Below are 16,719 nucleotides of genomic sequence, written 5' to 3'. Positions count from 1 at the left end.
CCTTCAGGACGTGCGGCATTAGCATATTCAATAACCTAGAACATTATACACTATGTAACACATTATCCACTTCGTCACACTCATCCATGTATCCGACATCCAGAACGGCTTCAGAGACGGCCGGTATGCTGTCCATGCAATGACTACCTGTCCTAAGTGCACGTGTCCAGTGGTACCACCAACGGCGGGTGTTGTAGTATTTGAGGTGCGAGGCGCACTGACCTGCCGGATGCATCAGCCGCGCCGCACCGAGACACCGACATGACGCGCTCATCGCGTCATGCCATATTTGGATATGGCTTTCCCGTTTTAGATATGACGCGCGCAGAGCACTCTCGGCTCTGGCGCCGGTTCACTCCCCGCCGTGTTTCCCCTCGTCTCAGCTTCCTCAGCGTAGATAGTATTGGTCTGAATATACTAGGAAGTAGATAACCTATAAAAGAACACGATGTATTATCCTAGTAATTTACCGTTGATTACTCGTGATTCCCCCGCCTGCGCAATCCAATTCACAACAGCGGGCCTCACCTAATTAGCTCCCTGCCACCCTAGTCACGGTTTGGTCACTGAACCATGATCACACACTGCGGAGGACAAGTGAACTATGAGCTGACCAGGTTTCAAACGTCACGGGTCGCAGGGTGCGGACTGTTGGTCATGGCGGCACAGTATCTGCGACAGATCGCACAGGTGCAGGAGGCAGGTTGAGTCCTTGATGTCTGCCAGCACCGCTGGCTTGGGCGTGGCGGGTATACGCGAAAGAAGCGAGAGCAGCATGGGGGCAGCGTGCGGCACATCACCGCACACGACGCTTTGAAACTTACGAGACAGAGCTGCTTGCGTAGATGCAGTCCAGTAGCTGTCGAGCAAGATTCTGATCTGGCGAGTCAAGATGTGTGGGTACCTGGAATAGTCATCCTGTCAGGCTTAGATTGTTTTTTTGGTGATCTCACAAAAACACACCGCGAGGAAAAGCGAGAAAAGAGCTCGTCTAAGATGTTACCGGCGTCCAATCGAGAGAACAGACAGACCTCCGCTTGCTGTTTCAACTCCGCAAGACCGATCTGTGGTGACGGTCGACGTCTACGTCTGCTACAAAGGATCTGAGATTGCTCTCATACCTCATCGGCAAATTGGTAAATAGATTTGCAAGAACAATAAGGCCTATTTCGACGCTGTATGTGGTGTTCGGCCTTGGCTTCCCCACGGACTTTCGTACCGCAAGAGCGTAGCGGCAAGAAATATATGTTCCCCGCGTAGATGTAAAAGATGAGAGCTTCCAGCCTGCAAAAACAGCCTGGGTGAGCAGACATCGCAATACTAAACTAATACGTACGTGTCTGCAGCCACAGAGTTCGCCCGCACGATTCGTGTACCGTCGTTGATCGCAACTGCCCCACTGGCCGAATCGGTTTCAAGTGGGCCAAGCTATGTCCCTCGTCATGAACGTATAGAGATATGTAACGAGAGATCTTACTGGCTTCTTGTCTGTCTTATCCTCCTTGGCGGATTCAACCTCGCTAGGGGTGGCCAATAAACTGCCGAAAGCGTCGGCACCGTCGTCTTCGTCTTCTAGGTCGCTGTCCGACTCGCATTCGTAGTGGTCTGCAGATCCGAAGTGCTCTGCCGAGAATGCATCTGAAGGGGTGATGGGGTGCGCTGGGCCCGACAGAAATGTATTCCGGTCGGCATCTATGGGCTCTGCATACAGACAATCCCAGTTACGTACGGCCACGAAAGTAAATCGATGCTTTCAGGATAACGCTGTTTGCCCGCACAGCCCGTGGTTTCGTAGCTTTGCCGAACTGCATGCGTCGTGTGTATGCGTAGAACGTGGTATCGATGAACTGGAAGCCAGAGAGCGAGTCCGCGAGCGCATCTTCTAAGCTGCCTCCGCTGGGCACTTTGGCAAGCGCGTGCAAAGATGGCTCGGAGGACATTACTGTTCGCTAGAGCACTAGAACCAAACTTACAAGGTGCGATACGATATTGTCAAGTGAAATGGTCAGACGAAACTAGGATCAATCCCCTGCCTGCCTCAGGTTAGGGTTTGAACTTGAGGCTTACAGTCGAAATAGGGTCCGGGCGCCAAATAAATGCGCGTCTAATACGCGTCTATGAGGCTCCTATCCAACGTATCTCTTACAAATCACCGATTCCCTTTGGGCAACGCCGTGGCTCTTGTCGAAGCCCTTGAAGAACCTTACCTACTAGCAGCCCGCTGGAAAAAAAAGCCAGCACGTCAACACTGCTCATAAAAAGTACTACAGGTAATATTCCGCGCCCATTTTGCTTGTTTTCTCCCTGCAGATCCCGGGTTGGCTGCCAGTAGGCAAAGTCTTTGGGATTTGTTTCTTTTGCTTCCATTCGCCCCGGAGAGCCGTTGAGGCGCCGAAGCACGTCGTCCTTGAAGCTTGAAGCTTGACGCTTGACCTGCTGCTCGGATTTGAGCACGCATTTTGGGCAGGTAGAGGAAGGAGGGGCCCGGAGGTGCGTCTGCTGCTGCCCGCGCTTCGGAGCTTGGTGAGACTTTTGCAGGCATGGCTCGGACGACGTGGTGTTCGAGGTCGAGTGCATGGTTTGGCTCGGGCACGAAGAGGAGACGCAGGTTTACATCTGGGGATGTGTGAGTGGGTGAGGTTGACGTCAGGTTGATGAAGGGTGTCTTAGACGGAGTTGGACGCCAGCCAAGTGGTGTACCGGCTATGGGACTCCACGACTCGAATGCGATCAGAATCGGGAGGTCTTGGTGGGTCGGACAGCCGTGTCTATTTTGGAGGCCATCCATGAGTGAGGCCAGCCGGTATGGAGGAGCAGCACTCGTGGCTCGTCTTAGAGCGGGTGGCGCAAGTTATCCATTGGTATTAGCGATAAGGGAAGACAATCCGAGTCATGGCTTCGTATTGGTAAAGCGAGACTGTAAGCAACTCTCAAAATCCACTCAAAATCAATATTGCGACTGCCCGTGTAGCAGTGTAGCACAGAAGATATAACACGAATTCCAGGAGACTTCAACCCAAATCGGACGTGGCGTATTTGCAACCAGGCGTCTGCTTAATAGCCGGCTGTCTCCTTTTTCACCCTTTTCTAGACTCATGCCGCCCCCGTCCCATCTCTGAACGTCAGCGTGATTAATTCAGACAGTTTACGGCGATTCGGCACACAAAGATTTCCTAGGAAGCACTGGTAAAATCTCTGCAGCTGAAGCACGGCCGCACGACATGCTCGCCTGTCGCTGGGTAGCATCGTCACGAGCGTTTCCGGAAGACATACGTACTGCCCGGCAAGCTTTTGGACGGCTGGACCTAGTCATCGAGTGTCGGTGCCGAGTCGAGGTACTGATTATCTTGGTTTAGCTCTCTGACTCTGCAGATGCTCGCGCTCTCATAGGTCCGTACGCGGTCCCATGGCCCATTCGTGACGCTTCTTCGCGGAGATGAGGCCGGGGATAGTTGATAGCTGACAAAATATGCAAGATCTTTGCCAAGAATGCTGCTCCCAGGGTCCTAAATTGATGTACATGAGCGTGCATGTTTTTCGCACGTCAGGGGGCTTACTCGCAGTAGGAGCGTTCTGCAGCCGTCATGCAACGTAAGCCACTGAGAACGGCATGTCCTGCCGCTTGGTCAATGCGAAGTCAAAAATTCTGCCACAGGCGATGGGCAACGCAGAAGGTGGGCGTTCATCGACGTATATAAAGGCCAGTCTCGTGGAAGAAAGATCAGTTCCACTGGACAGTCTTCAGCCTCCTTCTAGGTCATATAGTACATCTACTCGTGCTCACGCAAAACAGCGACAAATGCCTGCTCAGCTTCCCACTCGCAAAATCGGCGACGCCCAGGTCACCTCCATAGGGTTCGGTGCAATGGGCCTATCTGCGTTCTATGGCAAGCTTTTGCCCGACGAAGAACGTCTAAAGGTAGGTCTATTCGTCATTGCGCGTGACAGCACCTCTGTCATTGTTTCGCTGACGAGACGCCCCCAAGCTCCTCGACGCCGTCTACGAACAGGGCTGTACAAACTGGGACACGGCCAATATGTACGGCGACAGCGAGGAGCTTCTCGGCAAGTGGTTCGCGCGCACCGGCAAGCGCAGCGATATCTTCCTCGCGACTAAGTTTGGCTACGGCCTTGCGACCGGCATTCCAAACGGCTCGCCCGAGTACATGCGTGAGCAGTTCGCAAAATCTTTGCGCCTCCTCGGCACGGACTACGTCGATCTCTACTACCTGCACCGCATGGACACGACGATCCCCATCGAGATCACAGTCGGCGCCATGTCCGAGCTCGTCAGGTGAGTTTCCTGGGCGGACAATACTGGTTTCTCATGTGGTTTTGCAGGGCGGGCAAGGTACGCTACCTGGGTCTCTCGGAATGCTCCGAAGCGACGCTGCGCCGCGCACACGCCGTACATCCAATCTCGGCGCTGCAGGTCGAGTACTCGCCGTTCACGCTCGACATCGAGGACGACAAGATCGGGCTATTCAAGGCGTGCCAGGAGCTTGGCATCACGATCGTCGCGTACTCGCCACTCGGCCGCGGGCTCATCACTGGCCAATATGTACGTGCAGCGCCCGCTGAAACCCTTGTGAACGTCTTTTCGCTGTGTGTGGTTCTGACGAACCTGTCTCTTAGAAGTCGCCAGATGACTTTGAGCAGGGCGACTTCCGGCGCATCGTACCGCGGTACTCGCGCGAGAACTTCCCGAATGTCCTCAAAGTCGTCGAAGACCTCAAGACGGTCGGTACAAAGTACAGCGCGACGCCCGGTCAGGTCGCGCTCGCGTGGCTGCTCGCGCAGGCAGACAACGTGATTCCCATTCCCGGCACCACCAAGGAGAAGGCATGTTACCTTTCATGTACTGCGAGTGCATGACGCTGATAGGGACGATAGTACTTGAAGGAGAATCTGGGCGCGCTAAGTATCAAGCTCTCGCCGGAGGACTTGGAGGAGGTGCGCCGGGTTGCGGAAGCGGCGGATGGCTCCATGGGCCTTCGTTACCCCGAACAGGCGATGAAAGTCATCTTCGTAGACACGCCTGAGCTGCAGTGAAATAGTATGGCGCCGACCATCCGAGCGGTCTGAGCATGTATGTACATGCCGATGATATACTCAGCTCAGTCGGACAGTGATTTTCTGTGGTATGCTGCAACTTGATGCTTCTAATTCTTGCAATTTTAGGGTGTTGAATTCTATCCAGCTCCCTAGGATTTTCTCTCAGATACTACCACACAGGCGACCAATGCTGGTCAGCGGTCCAATTATGCCCACGAGAGCCCCGGTTCCGATCATGAACTATTCTCTGCACTTGAGTCGTCAAAAACAGATGCCGATAGACCTGCTGTCAATCCCTGAAACACTGAACCTCTTGCAGATGCTGCGAGACAAATGTAGACAATGCTGAGGATGCTATGAAAGAAGCTGGAGGACACATTACGCAGACAAAGAAGAGGATATGAGTGTAGTAGAGAGGCCGCTAGAAGCATTGTGTACAGAGCGCTGAAGATGACAAACACAGTATGACAAATAGTTACCAAAAGGTAAAGCGGGCCGTCTACGTCTACATGCCACGCTCCCCAGGCCTCTGGCATCTGAATTGTTACCGTGTAATTTCAATCTTCCTCTTGTAGAAGTAAATTAAGGGACAGGAAGCTTGTAAGACATTAACAAGCCGGCATCGTAGCTGAATCGCCATTATGACGGTGACCACTTCTGTCCAGAAATTCAGCATTTCACTTTAAATTCAGGAGAGGAAAAAAAAAATTCAGCATTCGAGACCTTGTAATAGTACCAAATCCTCGCTTTCGGATAGTCATCCGAGTGATAGAGATGTTGAAAGGCGCAGAGGATGACCTTCAACCTGGGGCCGCACGGGGTATCTGCGCGCAAAGATATCATTTCATGCAATGTGGTTGTTTAGTGGTATTTGCATAGCTTGTACATAGCCTACATGTCTTCAAATGTGCCCCAAGAGAACAGTAAATGAGTGTACAGACCGAAAATACTGCGAAACGATAACATAAAGAAAGCAACACGACCAGCATCGGAGGTGTAGCAGACTCCCGGTAAGCTCAGAGCACCACGATACTCTGCGTGACAATCTCGCAGATCGGTACCCTTTCACAGACGACGCAGGCCTGGCGCATCGCGCGCTCCTGGAGCAGGCCCCAGTCGTTCCACCACTCTGCAGCGTGATCTTCCGCGTCGTACGCATACATGTCCTTCTCTTTCTGCAAAAAAACCGGACATCAGCTCCCAGCCAAACGCCAACCCGTGCTCGGGCGACGGACGCACCTCCCAATGCGCCGCGACGACGTCGTCCGGCTCCGAGCCGACGAGGGCCTCGACACCCGCGGCGTGCTTCTCCTTCATCATCCGGTAGCGCAGCTCGTGTGCCGCGCCGGGCGGCATCGCGATCGCCGCGTAGCTCTCGAGGTCCGTCTCGAGCAGCTTCCGCACGGGCTCGCGCCGGATCGCCTCGAGCGCGTGCAGGAACGGCTCGACCTGCCCTGCGTGGTGCAGGTGCCGGAAGAGCCCGCCGAGCGCCGCCGCGTCGCACACGGACGCCGCGAGTCCGTTCACCGAGCCGCGCTGTTGCTTTCGGGTGAGGACCGGCCAAGTGGTGGGAGGGAAAGTGGAAGGGGGCGTACCGGGAAGGGATGTGCGGCGTCGCCGATGAGGATCAGCCGCCCGCCGGGGTGCACCCACGTCTCGAGCTCTGGCGGCTCCGTGAGTGGCACGCACCGCCCGCCCGCTGAGAGCTCGACGAGCTTCTTGAGCCTGCGCAGCCACCACCGCGTTAGCGTCGCCAAGCCCGTGATGTCGATGGAGCGTGGGACTCACCGCGGTTCGCACCCGCCCATTGCCTCGAGGATCTGGGCTGGCGTGACCCGCTTGCCCCAGTACGCCTCTGTGCCTGCTGCTGGGACGTACACCTGCAGCGCGTACTCCGGCCGGACGCCCTACGGGTCCTGTCAGCTCGGGCGTTCGCACACGCTGTCAGCGGATGGGGGATTGTACTCACGGCGATGTGACCAACTGCGCCGCGCGCGCTGCCGAGCCACGAGTGCGACGTCTGCTTGGGGTCTGGGCTCAGCGTGTGCGACAGCAAAAAATTTAATGGACAGGCACGCACCGTCCTCTCCAGTAGCGGCCGGAGCTCTGGCACGCCTTCCATCGCTGTTCGCGGGACCGGTATGCTGGTGGGAGAGCTGATCAGCCGCGCTCGCGCCGCCGCCGTCGCAGGGGCCCACCAAGATCCGCACCTGAAGAGGGACATGCCCAGCGCCGTCTCTTTGACGTCCGCGCCCGCGATGTGCCGTCGCAGCACGCTCTCGGGCCCGTCCGTGCCGACGACGACATCAGCTTCAATTGCCTCTCCCGAGGCCAATCGCACAGAAGGCCGGCCGTCTGCGCCAAACATGACGGACGTGATCCGCGCCTGTGGTCTGATCGTTGCGCCGTAGGATAGCGCGGAGTCGAACAGCAGTTGGCGCACGTCTGCGTACTAGCCACATTCGCAAGGTGTGAGCATGTCGGGCCAAGGAAATGCAAATGGGCGTGCTCACGTGCATGTACAAGATGTTGCCTCCGGCATCGCGGAAAAGCTCCTCCAGCCAGCTGTGCAGGCCCAACACCTCCTCGGACTCGACTGCGAAAGCGGACAGATTGTGAGGCGGTAGTGCGGGCGCGTCATGAGCGGGAACACGTACACTTTGTCATGAGCATCGCGCGTGAGCATACCGAGAGTTCACGCACGTGCTCCTCAGGCAACCAGCGCAGCAGGAGCTTGGACATGCTTGGCGGAATGATGCAGCCGTTCTCACCCCAGGTCTGGAGCACGAGCGAATTGGTCAGCCTCGGAGGACAAGGGGACGAGTGTCACTCACATTTGCAATCTGGTCTTCGACATCGAGCACGGTGACTCTGTGTCCTGCTCTCCTCAGAGCTATCGCAGAGGCCAGGCCAGCAGCAGTTGTGCCAATGACGAGGAAGTGGATCCTCAGTCGAGCTTGTGTGGGGCGTTCTTGCATAGCTCCTTGTGTCTGGCGCGGGCGTTAGTATGAAGTCCTTGACGGACGAAGTGTGAGCGAGGTGCGACGCACACGCCTAGATATATAACGGGAGTTGTAGTGGTAGAAGACACGGAATCTGGCGTACCCCGAAATTTGGTAGCGTCGTGAGGGTAAGAGGGATAGTGCCGGGTGCGAGATGAACGGGGCTGCTCAATCTGCCTGCGTCTTTTGGGCAGCCCGTCCTTGAGCCGCCCGCGGGATGAATCCAGCTCCTGATCAACCCTGCCCGAGCTCGGAACCCTATCGAAAGATTATCGTTGTCGTGCCTAGCAGCTCTTGAGACAGCTTTGAGACTGTTTTCTCACCTGCCCCTGGCTGCAAGGCCTTGGATAAAGACACGAGGTTGAAGAACCGCGCACGTCGCGGTGTCCGAGATCTCCGGGGCTGGAAGTCTCAGCCTGTAAGCATTTTTGGGCCGTTAGAAGGCCCTGTAGCTCGACAGAAGTCGACTTGCGGAAGCAGATTGCGGGGAACAATAGATCGCTCAAGTTTACTTCCGTAATGAACGCCTCCGGCTCAGGTGCCTGCCCTGCCTCGTCGAGACGCCCGACGCACAGCACGGCAATTGTAAGGGGCTGCTACACAAAGGTAGTTGAATATTCCTACTCTGTGCTCGCTCACGACGAGGCGATGCCAAGAGAGCTCAAACACCATGCGCCGCACCCACCGTCGCGGCCGCCTTGTTTTTTCGCATTGCCACCGCCGCGCGTCACCACAAACACCCCAGAGCGGACTAAGCGGGACAGGCTTTGACATACAACACGGTGCTTGCAGAAATCGAGAACAAGGGAAACGTCGCACGTATCGGGGTCGGGCGGTAGAAAGCCGCCGCGGCGTCTACAGTGGCGCATCAGGCGCATCAGTGACTCACATCGGCCCCCGACCCCACCTCGCGCCACCCTTGATATGGCAACGCACGGCGGTGGGTGGAGACAAGTGGCGCGACTCGCGGCCTTGGCGCGTGGCAGATTTCCTTCCCTGTCGTCGACGCGTCGACGTCATCAGCACGGGCGTCGTCGCGTCGTGGAATATATAAAGGGTACCTCCTGAGACGACAATCCCAACTTCGTCTCCTATCACACATCTCGACTTCACGCACCAAACGACATAATCAACATGGTCTCTACCACTGGTGCGTACCCCGCCAGCTATCGCGGCTGAGCGTAAAGATTGAGCGACATGTCGTAGACAACAAGAACCCCGAGCGCGTCGCGGCCGGTCTCAAGGCTACCATGCACAACCCCAACGTCAGCGAGGAAGCCAAGCACCACGCTGCCGAACGCCTCGAGCAGATGGGCTCGGGCACCGGAACTCATCGCGGCGAGTCTGGCTCGCACAGCTCCACACAGGACAAGAACCGCGTCCTTGGCGGCTACAAGGCAACGCTGGCGGTGAGTACGTTCGTTGCTTCAGCCTGTACGGTGACTGACGCGTTCATCAGAACGAACATACTTCCCCTGAGGCGAAGAAGCACGCCAGGGAGATCCTCGAAGCCCATGGATATACCATAGAGCGCGGCGAGGGCGTCTCGGAGGACGAGCACCATACCCGTGTGCTGGCTGGTTACAAGGCCGCTCTGCACAGTGAGTGTAGCTTTACCTTACATCCTCAGGGACGTGACTCACATGCTGGTAGACCCTCGCGTGTCTGATGAGGCAAAAGCCCATGCCAGAGAGTACCTTAGGGAGCACGATGCGCTCTAAGCCAACCAATCAAGCCTAATCATGTACCTTTAAATTGTATCGTAGAACGGTACAAGATAATTGTAAAGTTTAACTGTCCCGCCGAATGGGCATATCTAGTTCATGAGAAAAGAGTATGCAACTATGCTGCCTGGAAATCTGGAAATCGTTTCGTAGTAACTGGCTGACAATGCTCGAGTATACGAACGAGCTCGGACCTGGCCTCATTGGTGCGCTGCCCTCTTTGCAGCATACTCATACTGAACCTTTTGCAGACTGCCCCTCGAAAATGCCAAACAAGGTTGGGCATCTGTTCATGGCCCAGCTCTTCCACGACCTAAGTTCTAGGAGCTGGACAATAGAAGACCGTCAACCATCAAACTTCTTCACGCCTCTACCTCCGTGATATATAAAAGAAGAGGAGGGGTAAGTTAACCCCGAAGAAGCCTTCGACATCAAGTCGCAGTTCAGTGATATTTTCCACCTGATGCCGTGTCGTTCGAGATTCCAGCGGTTGCTACAGTCATTACGGTGCCGTCTGAAAGGGGTCCTCTAGTCCCGTGTGCCTCTCTCAGAGCAATTTCGGCGTCACATCGGATTCAAAGCGACGTGCATGCCTTTCGACAAGCTTTAGAGTTGCTTGCATGCGCAGATGCGCGCCGCTGCACGAGTCGCTTGGTGGTTCGACCCCACTAGATTTTTGAAATATGCCGAGAGCATTCATGTGCTTCAGAAAGTTGGAAGTGATAAAGCTCTTCTCGCACCAAGTACGTCTTGTACAAATCATGCCAGTAATTTCTGTTCTCTCGCGATTTATGGAGATTTTTTTTGGAAATAGTCGAAGAAACTTGAGCTGAACGCTTCCATCCGGTATGATTGCGAAAGTAATATATGCTCCGCTGTTTGGTCATAACGTCGTAATCAGGAATACCTGAATATTACGAAGAATTTGTTTGCACCTCCATTGCATGACTGTGAGCATGCTAAGCCTTCGACGTCAAATCAAAGGGGCCTTACCCAGGAGGAAGCACCTGCAGATCACTGTCAAACCCACGGAGCAAAACAGGAAAGAGAGAGTCCAGCTCCGAAGATACTTTCGACACGAGGTTGTAGTGCAGTGACCCAAAGATCACCCGTTGGTCGTGCCTGCTGATGGGTCGTTATGCCGTCACCTCGAAGCGGGACCCACATTGCTACGAGCCACTTGACCGTCTGGCTTTGTGATCTTGTGAAATTTGCTGGGAACATCGCGACTCATTTGCTCTGGGTATGTCGGAAACCATGAAAGTGTTCTCACGACGAATGCCTTCATACAACTTGTGTTTCTGTGTGGCATAGACCCCTTGCAAATTCTGCAAGGTCACCGACCGATTTGTCTAAAATATCCAGACATAGCATGTCTGCAGTCTAGGCTCTGGATCACGCCTGAGACAAAGTGAGCGATCCCGAAAATTCCGATTGGCGACGGCTTTGTGGCGCTTGTAGAGATGGGTGAGGATGATAAGCGCCTGACCCAGGCTTGGACTGCACCCGCCATGTCCAACCTGACCACTTTTGGACGCCCAACCGCCGCGAGCAGCGCTGCGATGTCGAGTAAGAGCTGGAAGATGAGCCGCTTAAGGTTCTCCTCTCATTACCGCCATGTCGCCTGATGATGCAAGCACATGGACATCCGGGCGGCCGAGCGGTGGTAAGCATGGCCCTTGTTCTTTCGAATGAGCTGTCGCTGATACGCTTGTTTGCACAGGCGCGTCCTCGTCGACCGACGTAGACGACGGATACTCGAGCAAGGGTGGATGCTGTGCAATATATCATCGCACGTCAGGCACTTTGTCCTGACTGGGCACACGCTACAGCACCCGGCATGCTTTTTCGTTATCGCTGATGTAGAACGGGAGACCGACGTGTCCCGACGCTGGTCTGCTTAAACGTCGGATGTGGCTTGAGACCACGGTGAGTCACGCAATCTCGTTCAAATTGGTCGACTCATCAGATCTTCGTGCCAGCAAAACTGACTTGTATCCGATGTTTCGATCACGGTTCACGAGCCTAAAGGTAGTGTTCGTATTGTTTTTCTCGTCAGGTGAACATGTTCATTTGTATGCACGCCTCGCGCACACACTGATAACGAGCTTGGAAAGCTCAGACCAGCATGGCATCCTCCGGCAGAGATACGCGTTTTCGACCGCGCCCGTGAGACTTTTAACAGACAATGCCGAATTTGGCAATGTCTCGTTGTTTTCATATGCGGAGGTTGGGGTCCGGACCTCCGTACGGGCCTCTTCTTGCGCGCCAACTTTGCGGTCGGGCGACCCAGGTTCCCCAGAACATCCGAAGTCGAGATCCGTGTCCCGCATACTTGCAAATATCTACAGTGAGCCTCGTTGTCGCCTCATATCGACCGTTCTGATGGCGAACGCCTTTCGACTAGAGTCCATGTGCCATAGTCGTACGTTCCTCCTGGCTGGCAAATTCTCCGGGGTTCTGCAGTGCTCCACATTCGTCCGAATTTGAGTATCAGGCGATCCCCCGTGGGGACTGAATGGCTCAGTCTCCCTCCGCTTCACTCCTCGTATACCGGTGTTCCAAGAGGCGGCTCGCTCTCACGTATTGCATCGTCACCATTGCAAAACACAGCCTCTCAGCTCGTCTACACATGCGAAGCATTGCCACATGACAGAAAACTGACATTTGTCTTGTTCACCGCTTTCCTTCGTGGGATCCGGCTCAGCAACGCCTCGGATGTTCAAGCTTTCGTCCGTATGGTGCCGAAGTTTGTCGACGTCACCAACCCCCTCCTGTTGTTTAGACTTGCTATTCTGGAAGCCTGCATTCCGCCACATGCCGCCATTTGTCGTCGCGAAGGGTCATGGCTGCAATAGCGCACGTCCATGTGATTGCACATCAGCCCTCGTGCGGACGATGAGCGACGACAGTGGCAGCTGGGGGCACCTGGAACCAAACGGGGTATGTACTCGGATCTGCCGAATGTTCAAGAAGACTGGAGTCTGCCCAGTGCGGGCACTGTGGTGGTGGTGCCGCCCACATATCGCGACACGTGAGTCCGCATGCCATAACCTTGGGCGATGCCAATCATCCTTTTTTAGACCGGAGCGCACTGGAAGACGGGGCGCAGAAGCCTGAGCATCATGAGCCTGTAGTTTGTCCGGTGCTCGGCTATACCACAAGGGCTGCGTGGACCCCCTCGGGCTCGTCTGAACTCATATGTCACGAGGGACAGCGCAAGCGAGGTGAGCCAACGTGCAAGGTTTTCGAGCCCCACCGTCCAGATCAGGCATCCAGCTTCGTCTGACCGACGAGACACGCCGCCCCTGCAGGTCCCATGCTCATCCGCGTCGACTCGAAAATTTCGCCTCGCGCGACGTATATAACCAGCGCACTCCACTGCTGGTCTTCTCCAGGGCATCGGCTTCTCTCTCTCCTCGCTCCAAGCTCCACACGCTCGACATTGAGTACCACTCGCAGTGTTACTTGCCATGTTCCACCGCATCTTGTGCAACGCTATGGTCGTTGCGGGCGCCCTTCTGGGGTTGCTCGCCACGACGGCCTCTGGTCTTGGCTCGACGTGCTCGACGCCTTTGACGCACGGTAGCGCAGCCCCAGGCGCTCCCTTCTGGATGGAGAACATCCAACACCAGGGTGAGCATTGTCGAATGCCACTCTAGCGTAAATGCCAATTTGATCGTGTTCTCTAGGTATTGCTGCGTTCAACTCCAACCCCTCCAGCTACCCGGTTTTCCGCAATGTCATGGTATGCATTCACACTGCAGCACGTTTTCACACATTTGTTAAGGCTTTCTTTTCTTTGTAGAACTACGGCGCCAAGGGAGACGGCTCGACCGATGATACTGCTGCCATCCAGTTCGTACCGCATCTGCCGTACACACGGGAGATTCCTTGTTCATCTACTTCCCAGATCCGCCATTAACGCCGGTGGCCGGTGCGGGCAAGGCTGCCAATCCACGACGTTAGTCGGTTCCGCCGAGCGCTTCCCATGGAAAGGCTAACTTTATAATTATCGTAGCACCCAGCCGGCTCTCGTCTACTTCCCACCTGGGTAAGTTTTCATCGTCGATCATGGGACGGCTTCACCTCATGGCTGTGTGATAGTACCTACAAGATCTCTTCGCCTCTGATCACGCTCTATCAAACTCAGCTCATTGGCGATGCCACGACCCTTCCAACCCTTCTCGCTGCTCCCAACTTCTCTGGCATTGGTCTCATCGGTACGTCTGCCACGGTTCTGAAACGTATTCTTCGACACTCATCGAGCCTCACAGATGTTGACCCTTACCTCGCTGGCGGTGCGCAGTACTATACGAACCAGAACAACTTGTGAGCATCCCGGGTTCTCACCCGACCTTCCCGAGTTGACATTCATTCAGCTTCCGTTCCGTCCGCAACTTCGTGATCGACCTTCGTCAGGTGTCCGGGTCGGCTACCGGTATCCACTGGCAGGTCTCTCAGGCGACGTCGCTCATCAACATCGTCTTCGAAATGTCGACCGCCGCGGGCAACCAGCACCAAGGTATCTTCATGGAGAATGGAAGTGGTGGTTTCCTTGGCGGTACGTGTGAACGGTCCTCCTGACTGACAGCCTGCTCACATGGCTGTCTCGTCAGACCTCGTGTTCAACGGCGGTAACATTGGCGCCACCTTCGGCAACCAGCAGTTCACGGTCCGCAACGTGACCTTCAACAACGCAAACACTGGTATGTCCTTTCCGCTGGCTGGACATTGAGGCCGCTGCTCACTAAGTCCGCCAGCCATCAACGCCATCTGGAACTGGGGCTGGACGTTCCAGCGCATCACGATCAACAACTGCCAGGTCGGCTTCTCCCTCACTCAGGGCAGTACCTCCAACACCGGCGCTCAGGGTGTCGGCGCTGAGGCTATCATCGACGCCGTCGTCAGCAACACTCCCACCTTCATTGAGTCCAGCGGCCCCAGCGGCGGACACCTCCAAGGTTCGATTGTCCTCAACAACATCCAGCTCACCAACGTCCCCGTCGCTGTCGGTGTTGCGGGCGGTGCTACAGTTGTAAGTACTGCAATCGTTAAGATCCATGGCGCTTGTATTCAAGTCTTTGATGCGCAGCTCGCCGGCGGTACCACCACTATCAACTCTTGGGCCCAGGGTAATGTCTACCACGGCACGAGTGGCTCTCCGACCTTCACCCAGGGCAACATTGGGGCCATCAACAAGCCCGGCGTCTTGCTCGACGGCACCGGCCGCATCGTCAGCAAGTCCCACCCTCAGTACTCCGGCTACGCTCCAGGCGACTTTGTCAGCGTGCGCTCGCAGGGCGCGAAGGGCGACGGCCACACCGACGACACGCAGGCGATCAAGAACGTCCTCGCGCAGTACGCAGGCTGCAAGATCATCTTCTTCGACGCCGGCACGTACATCGTCTCCAGCACCATCACCATCCCCGCTGGCACCCAGATCGTCGGCGAGGTCTGGTCGCAGGTCGTCGGCACGGGCTCCGCGTTCCAGGACAACAACAACCCGCAGCCCGTCATCCAGGTCGGCACCGCGGGCTCGACGGGCATTGTTGAGATCACGGACATGATCTTCACCACTCGTGGCCCGGCGGCTGGTGCGATCATCGTCGAGTGGAACGTCCACGACCCCTCTGGTCAGCAGGCCGCTGCTGGTGCCTGGGACACCCACCTCATGTGAGTCTAGCCTTCCGTTGGCTATCGTTTCCGTGTGCTGATTGGTGTCCATCCCGTGTAGCATCGGCGGTACTGCTCAATCCGGCCTCCAGGTCGCACAGTGCCCGACTTCCGGTGCTGGCGGCAACAACTGCTTCGCCGACTTCCTCGGCCTGCACCTGACCTCCGGCTCGAGTGCCTACATCGAGGTGCGTCTCGGGCTCGCATCTCCGGCGGCGTGGGTGGATCTCTGACGAATTTTGGCTTCACACAGGGAATGTGGGTCTGGCTCGCGGATCACGATCTCGATACCGGAGGGAGCCAGCAGCTCTCACTCTGGAGCAACGGCGGCATTTTGTCCGAGTCCCAGGGCCCGGTGTGGCTGATCGGCACAGGTGCGTGCACGCCCCTCGGCAGGGGCGACCGAGTGGATCGGCTCACGCGGCTTTTTGATTGTTCCAGCGGCTGAGCACCACATCAACTACCAGTACTTCCTCAACAACGCCGCGAACCACTACATCGGGCTCGCCCAGACCGAGACGGTGAGTTTTCGCCGCTAGGCACGCGCACCGTGGGTGATTGCTGACGCGATCTCCTCCCCTCCGCAGCCCTACTTCCAGCCGAACCCTGGCCCCCCGGGACCGTTCGTCACCAACACCAACTTCGATCCATCGCAGCTCGGCAACGGCAACGCCTGGGCGTTCACCGTCCAGAACTCGCAGAACATCCTCGTCTTCGGTGCGACGCTCTCTTCTCCCGTGTGTTCCCCACGAACCGGACGCTGACGCCGTTGTGTAAACAGGCGCGGGCTTCTACTCGTTCTTCAACAGCTACGCGACGAGCTGCCAGAACTCGCAGAACTGTCAGAACCAGATCGTCAACGTCGACTCGGGCTCGTCCGTCGCGTTCTACAGCCTGACGACGGTCGACACGACCTTCTCGCTCAGTCAGAACGCGCAGGGCGTCATCAACCGGTCGAACAACCCGAACGGCTTCGCGGACACGATCACCGCCTGGACGCGCAACTAGGTCCGCTCGCGACTGCGAATACAGGATTGCTGATTCTCGTGGGTTGTCAACATATCTCTCTAAAACGGCTTGTATTCGTGTGTGTTTGTAGTAGTACCACTACTGTATATTAGCTTGCGGTGTTTGTATTAGTACATGTACCATTCTATCGCGCACTTCCCCGTGCCATGAACGTTGAGTTATCTCGGAGTGCTAGTCCAAGTTGCGATCCACCTCGAAGAGCATCGAAGGGCTAGCCTGAGTGCAAACTACAG

The 16,719-nt window shown here is 56.0% G+C and overlaps 5 protein-coding genes across 5 annotated transcripts; 3 read left to right on the top strand and 2 right to left on the bottom strand.

Annotated features, from left to right (window-relative positions):
• Positions 1-386: 386 nt before the first annotated feature.
• PHACADRAFT_209893 (uncharacterized protein) lies at positions 387-1,991 on the bottom strand. Its single transcript, XM_007396707.1, has 6 exons — positions 1,730-1,991; positions 1,478-1,659; positions 1,337-1,428; positions 1,122-1,284; positions 964-1,064; positions 387-904 (listed from the first exon to the last, which is right to left on the bottom strand). Exons 1-6 carry the CDS (start codon positions 1,938-1,940, stop codon positions 628-630), a joined length of 1,026 nt encoding a protein of 341 aa, XP_007396769.1. The 5' UTR covers positions 1,941-1,991; the 3' UTR covers positions 387-627.
• A 1,808-nt stretch (positions 1,992-3,799) lies between these two features.
• PHACADRAFT_196501 (uncharacterized protein) lies at positions 3,800-5,052 on the top strand (the record flags this gene model as incomplete). Its single annotated transcript, XM_007396706.1, has 5 exons — positions 3,800-3,919; positions 3,987-4,294; positions 4,342-4,561; positions 4,636-4,809; positions 4,894-5,052. The coding sequence occupies 5 exons, from the start codon at positions 3,800-3,802 to the stop codon at positions 5,050-5,052; spliced, it is 981 nt and encodes a 326-aa protein (XP_007396768.1).
• Positions 5,053-6,071: 1,019 nt separating this feature from the next.
• On the bottom strand, positions 6,072-8,033 carry PHACADRAFT_162446 (uncharacterized protein; the record flags this gene model as incomplete). The annotated part of the gene is made up of 10 exons (XM_007396705.1): positions 6,072-6,230; positions 6,295-6,597; positions 6,651-6,780; positions 6,844-6,962; positions 7,025-7,075; positions 7,136-7,199; positions 7,266-7,507; positions 7,569-7,651; positions 7,713-7,833; positions 7,890-8,033. The coding sequence occupies 10 exons, from the start codon at positions 8,031-8,033 to the stop codon at positions 6,072-6,074; spliced, it is 1,416 nt and encodes a 471-aa protein (XP_007396767.1).
• A 1,158-nt stretch (positions 8,034-9,191) lies between these two features.
• Positions 9,192-9,851, top strand: PHACADRAFT_185049 (uncharacterized protein; the record flags this gene model as incomplete). The annotated part of the gene is made up of 4 exons (XM_007396704.1): positions 9,192-9,207; positions 9,264-9,466; positions 9,517-9,658; positions 9,711-9,851. The coding sequence occupies 4 exons, from the start codon at positions 9,192-9,194 to the stop codon at positions 9,776-9,778; spliced, it is 429 nt and encodes a 142-aa protein (XP_007396766.1). The 3' UTR covers positions 9,779-9,851.
• A 2,872-nt stretch (positions 9,852-12,723) lies between these two features.
• Positions 12,724-16,639, top strand: PHACADRAFT_257662 (glycoside hydrolase family 55 protein). Its single transcript, XM_007396703.1, has 17 exons — positions 12,724-12,815; positions 12,865-13,417; positions 13,474-13,529; positions 13,590-13,639; positions 13,695-13,745; positions 13,803-13,835; positions 13,889-14,004; positions 14,059-14,113; positions 14,164-14,345; positions 14,401-14,490; positions 14,545-14,819; positions 14,877-15,457; positions 15,519-15,645; positions 15,711-15,831; positions 15,899-15,978; positions 16,045-16,174; positions 16,239-16,639. Exons 2-17 carry the CDS (start codon positions 13,255-13,257, stop codon positions 16,463-16,465), a joined length of 2,337 nt encoding a protein of 778 aa, XP_007396765.1. The 5' UTR covers positions 12,724-12,815; positions 12,865-13,254; the 3' UTR covers positions 16,466-16,639.
• Positions 16,640-16,719: the final 80 nt, after the last annotated feature.

The sequence above is a fragment of the Phanerochaete carnosa genome (assembly GCF_000300595.1).
Source record: "Phanerochaete carnosa HHB-10118-sp unplaced genomic scaffold PHACAscaffold_6, whole genome shotgun sequence".
Classification (NCBI taxonomy): Eukaryota; Fungi; Basidiomycota; class Agaricomycetes; order Polyporales; family Phanerochaetaceae; genus Phanerochaete; species Phanerochaete carnosa.
This window is presented reverse-complemented; position numbering and strand designations above follow the sequence as displayed.

Coding starts and splice junctions, on each gene's coding strand:
- PHACADRAFT_209893 (XM_007396707.1), bottom strand. CDS start 1,940: ATGTCCTCCGAGCCATCTTTGCACGCGCTTGCCAAAGTGCCCAGCGGA. Junction 1,285..1,336: donor AACTCTGTGGCTGCAGACAC/GTACGTATTAGT, acceptor CTGTTTTTGCAG/GCTGGAAGCTCTCATCTTTT. Junction 1,065..1,121: donor TTTACCAATTTGCCGATGAG/GTATGAGAGCAA, acceptor CCGTCACCACAG/ATCGGTCTTGCGGAGTTGAA.
- PHACADRAFT_257662 (XM_007396703.1), top strand. CDS start 13,255: ATGTTCCACCGCATCTTGTGCAACGCTATGGTCGTTGCGGGCGCCCTT. Junction 13,530..13,589: donor CGGTTTTCCGCAATGTCATG/GTATGCATTCAC, acceptor TTTTCTTTGTAG/AACTACGGCGCCAAGGGAGA. Junction 15,832..15,898: donor GGTGTGGCTGATCGGCACAG/GTGCGTGCACGC, acceptor TGATTGTTCCAG/CGGCTGAGCACCACATCAAC.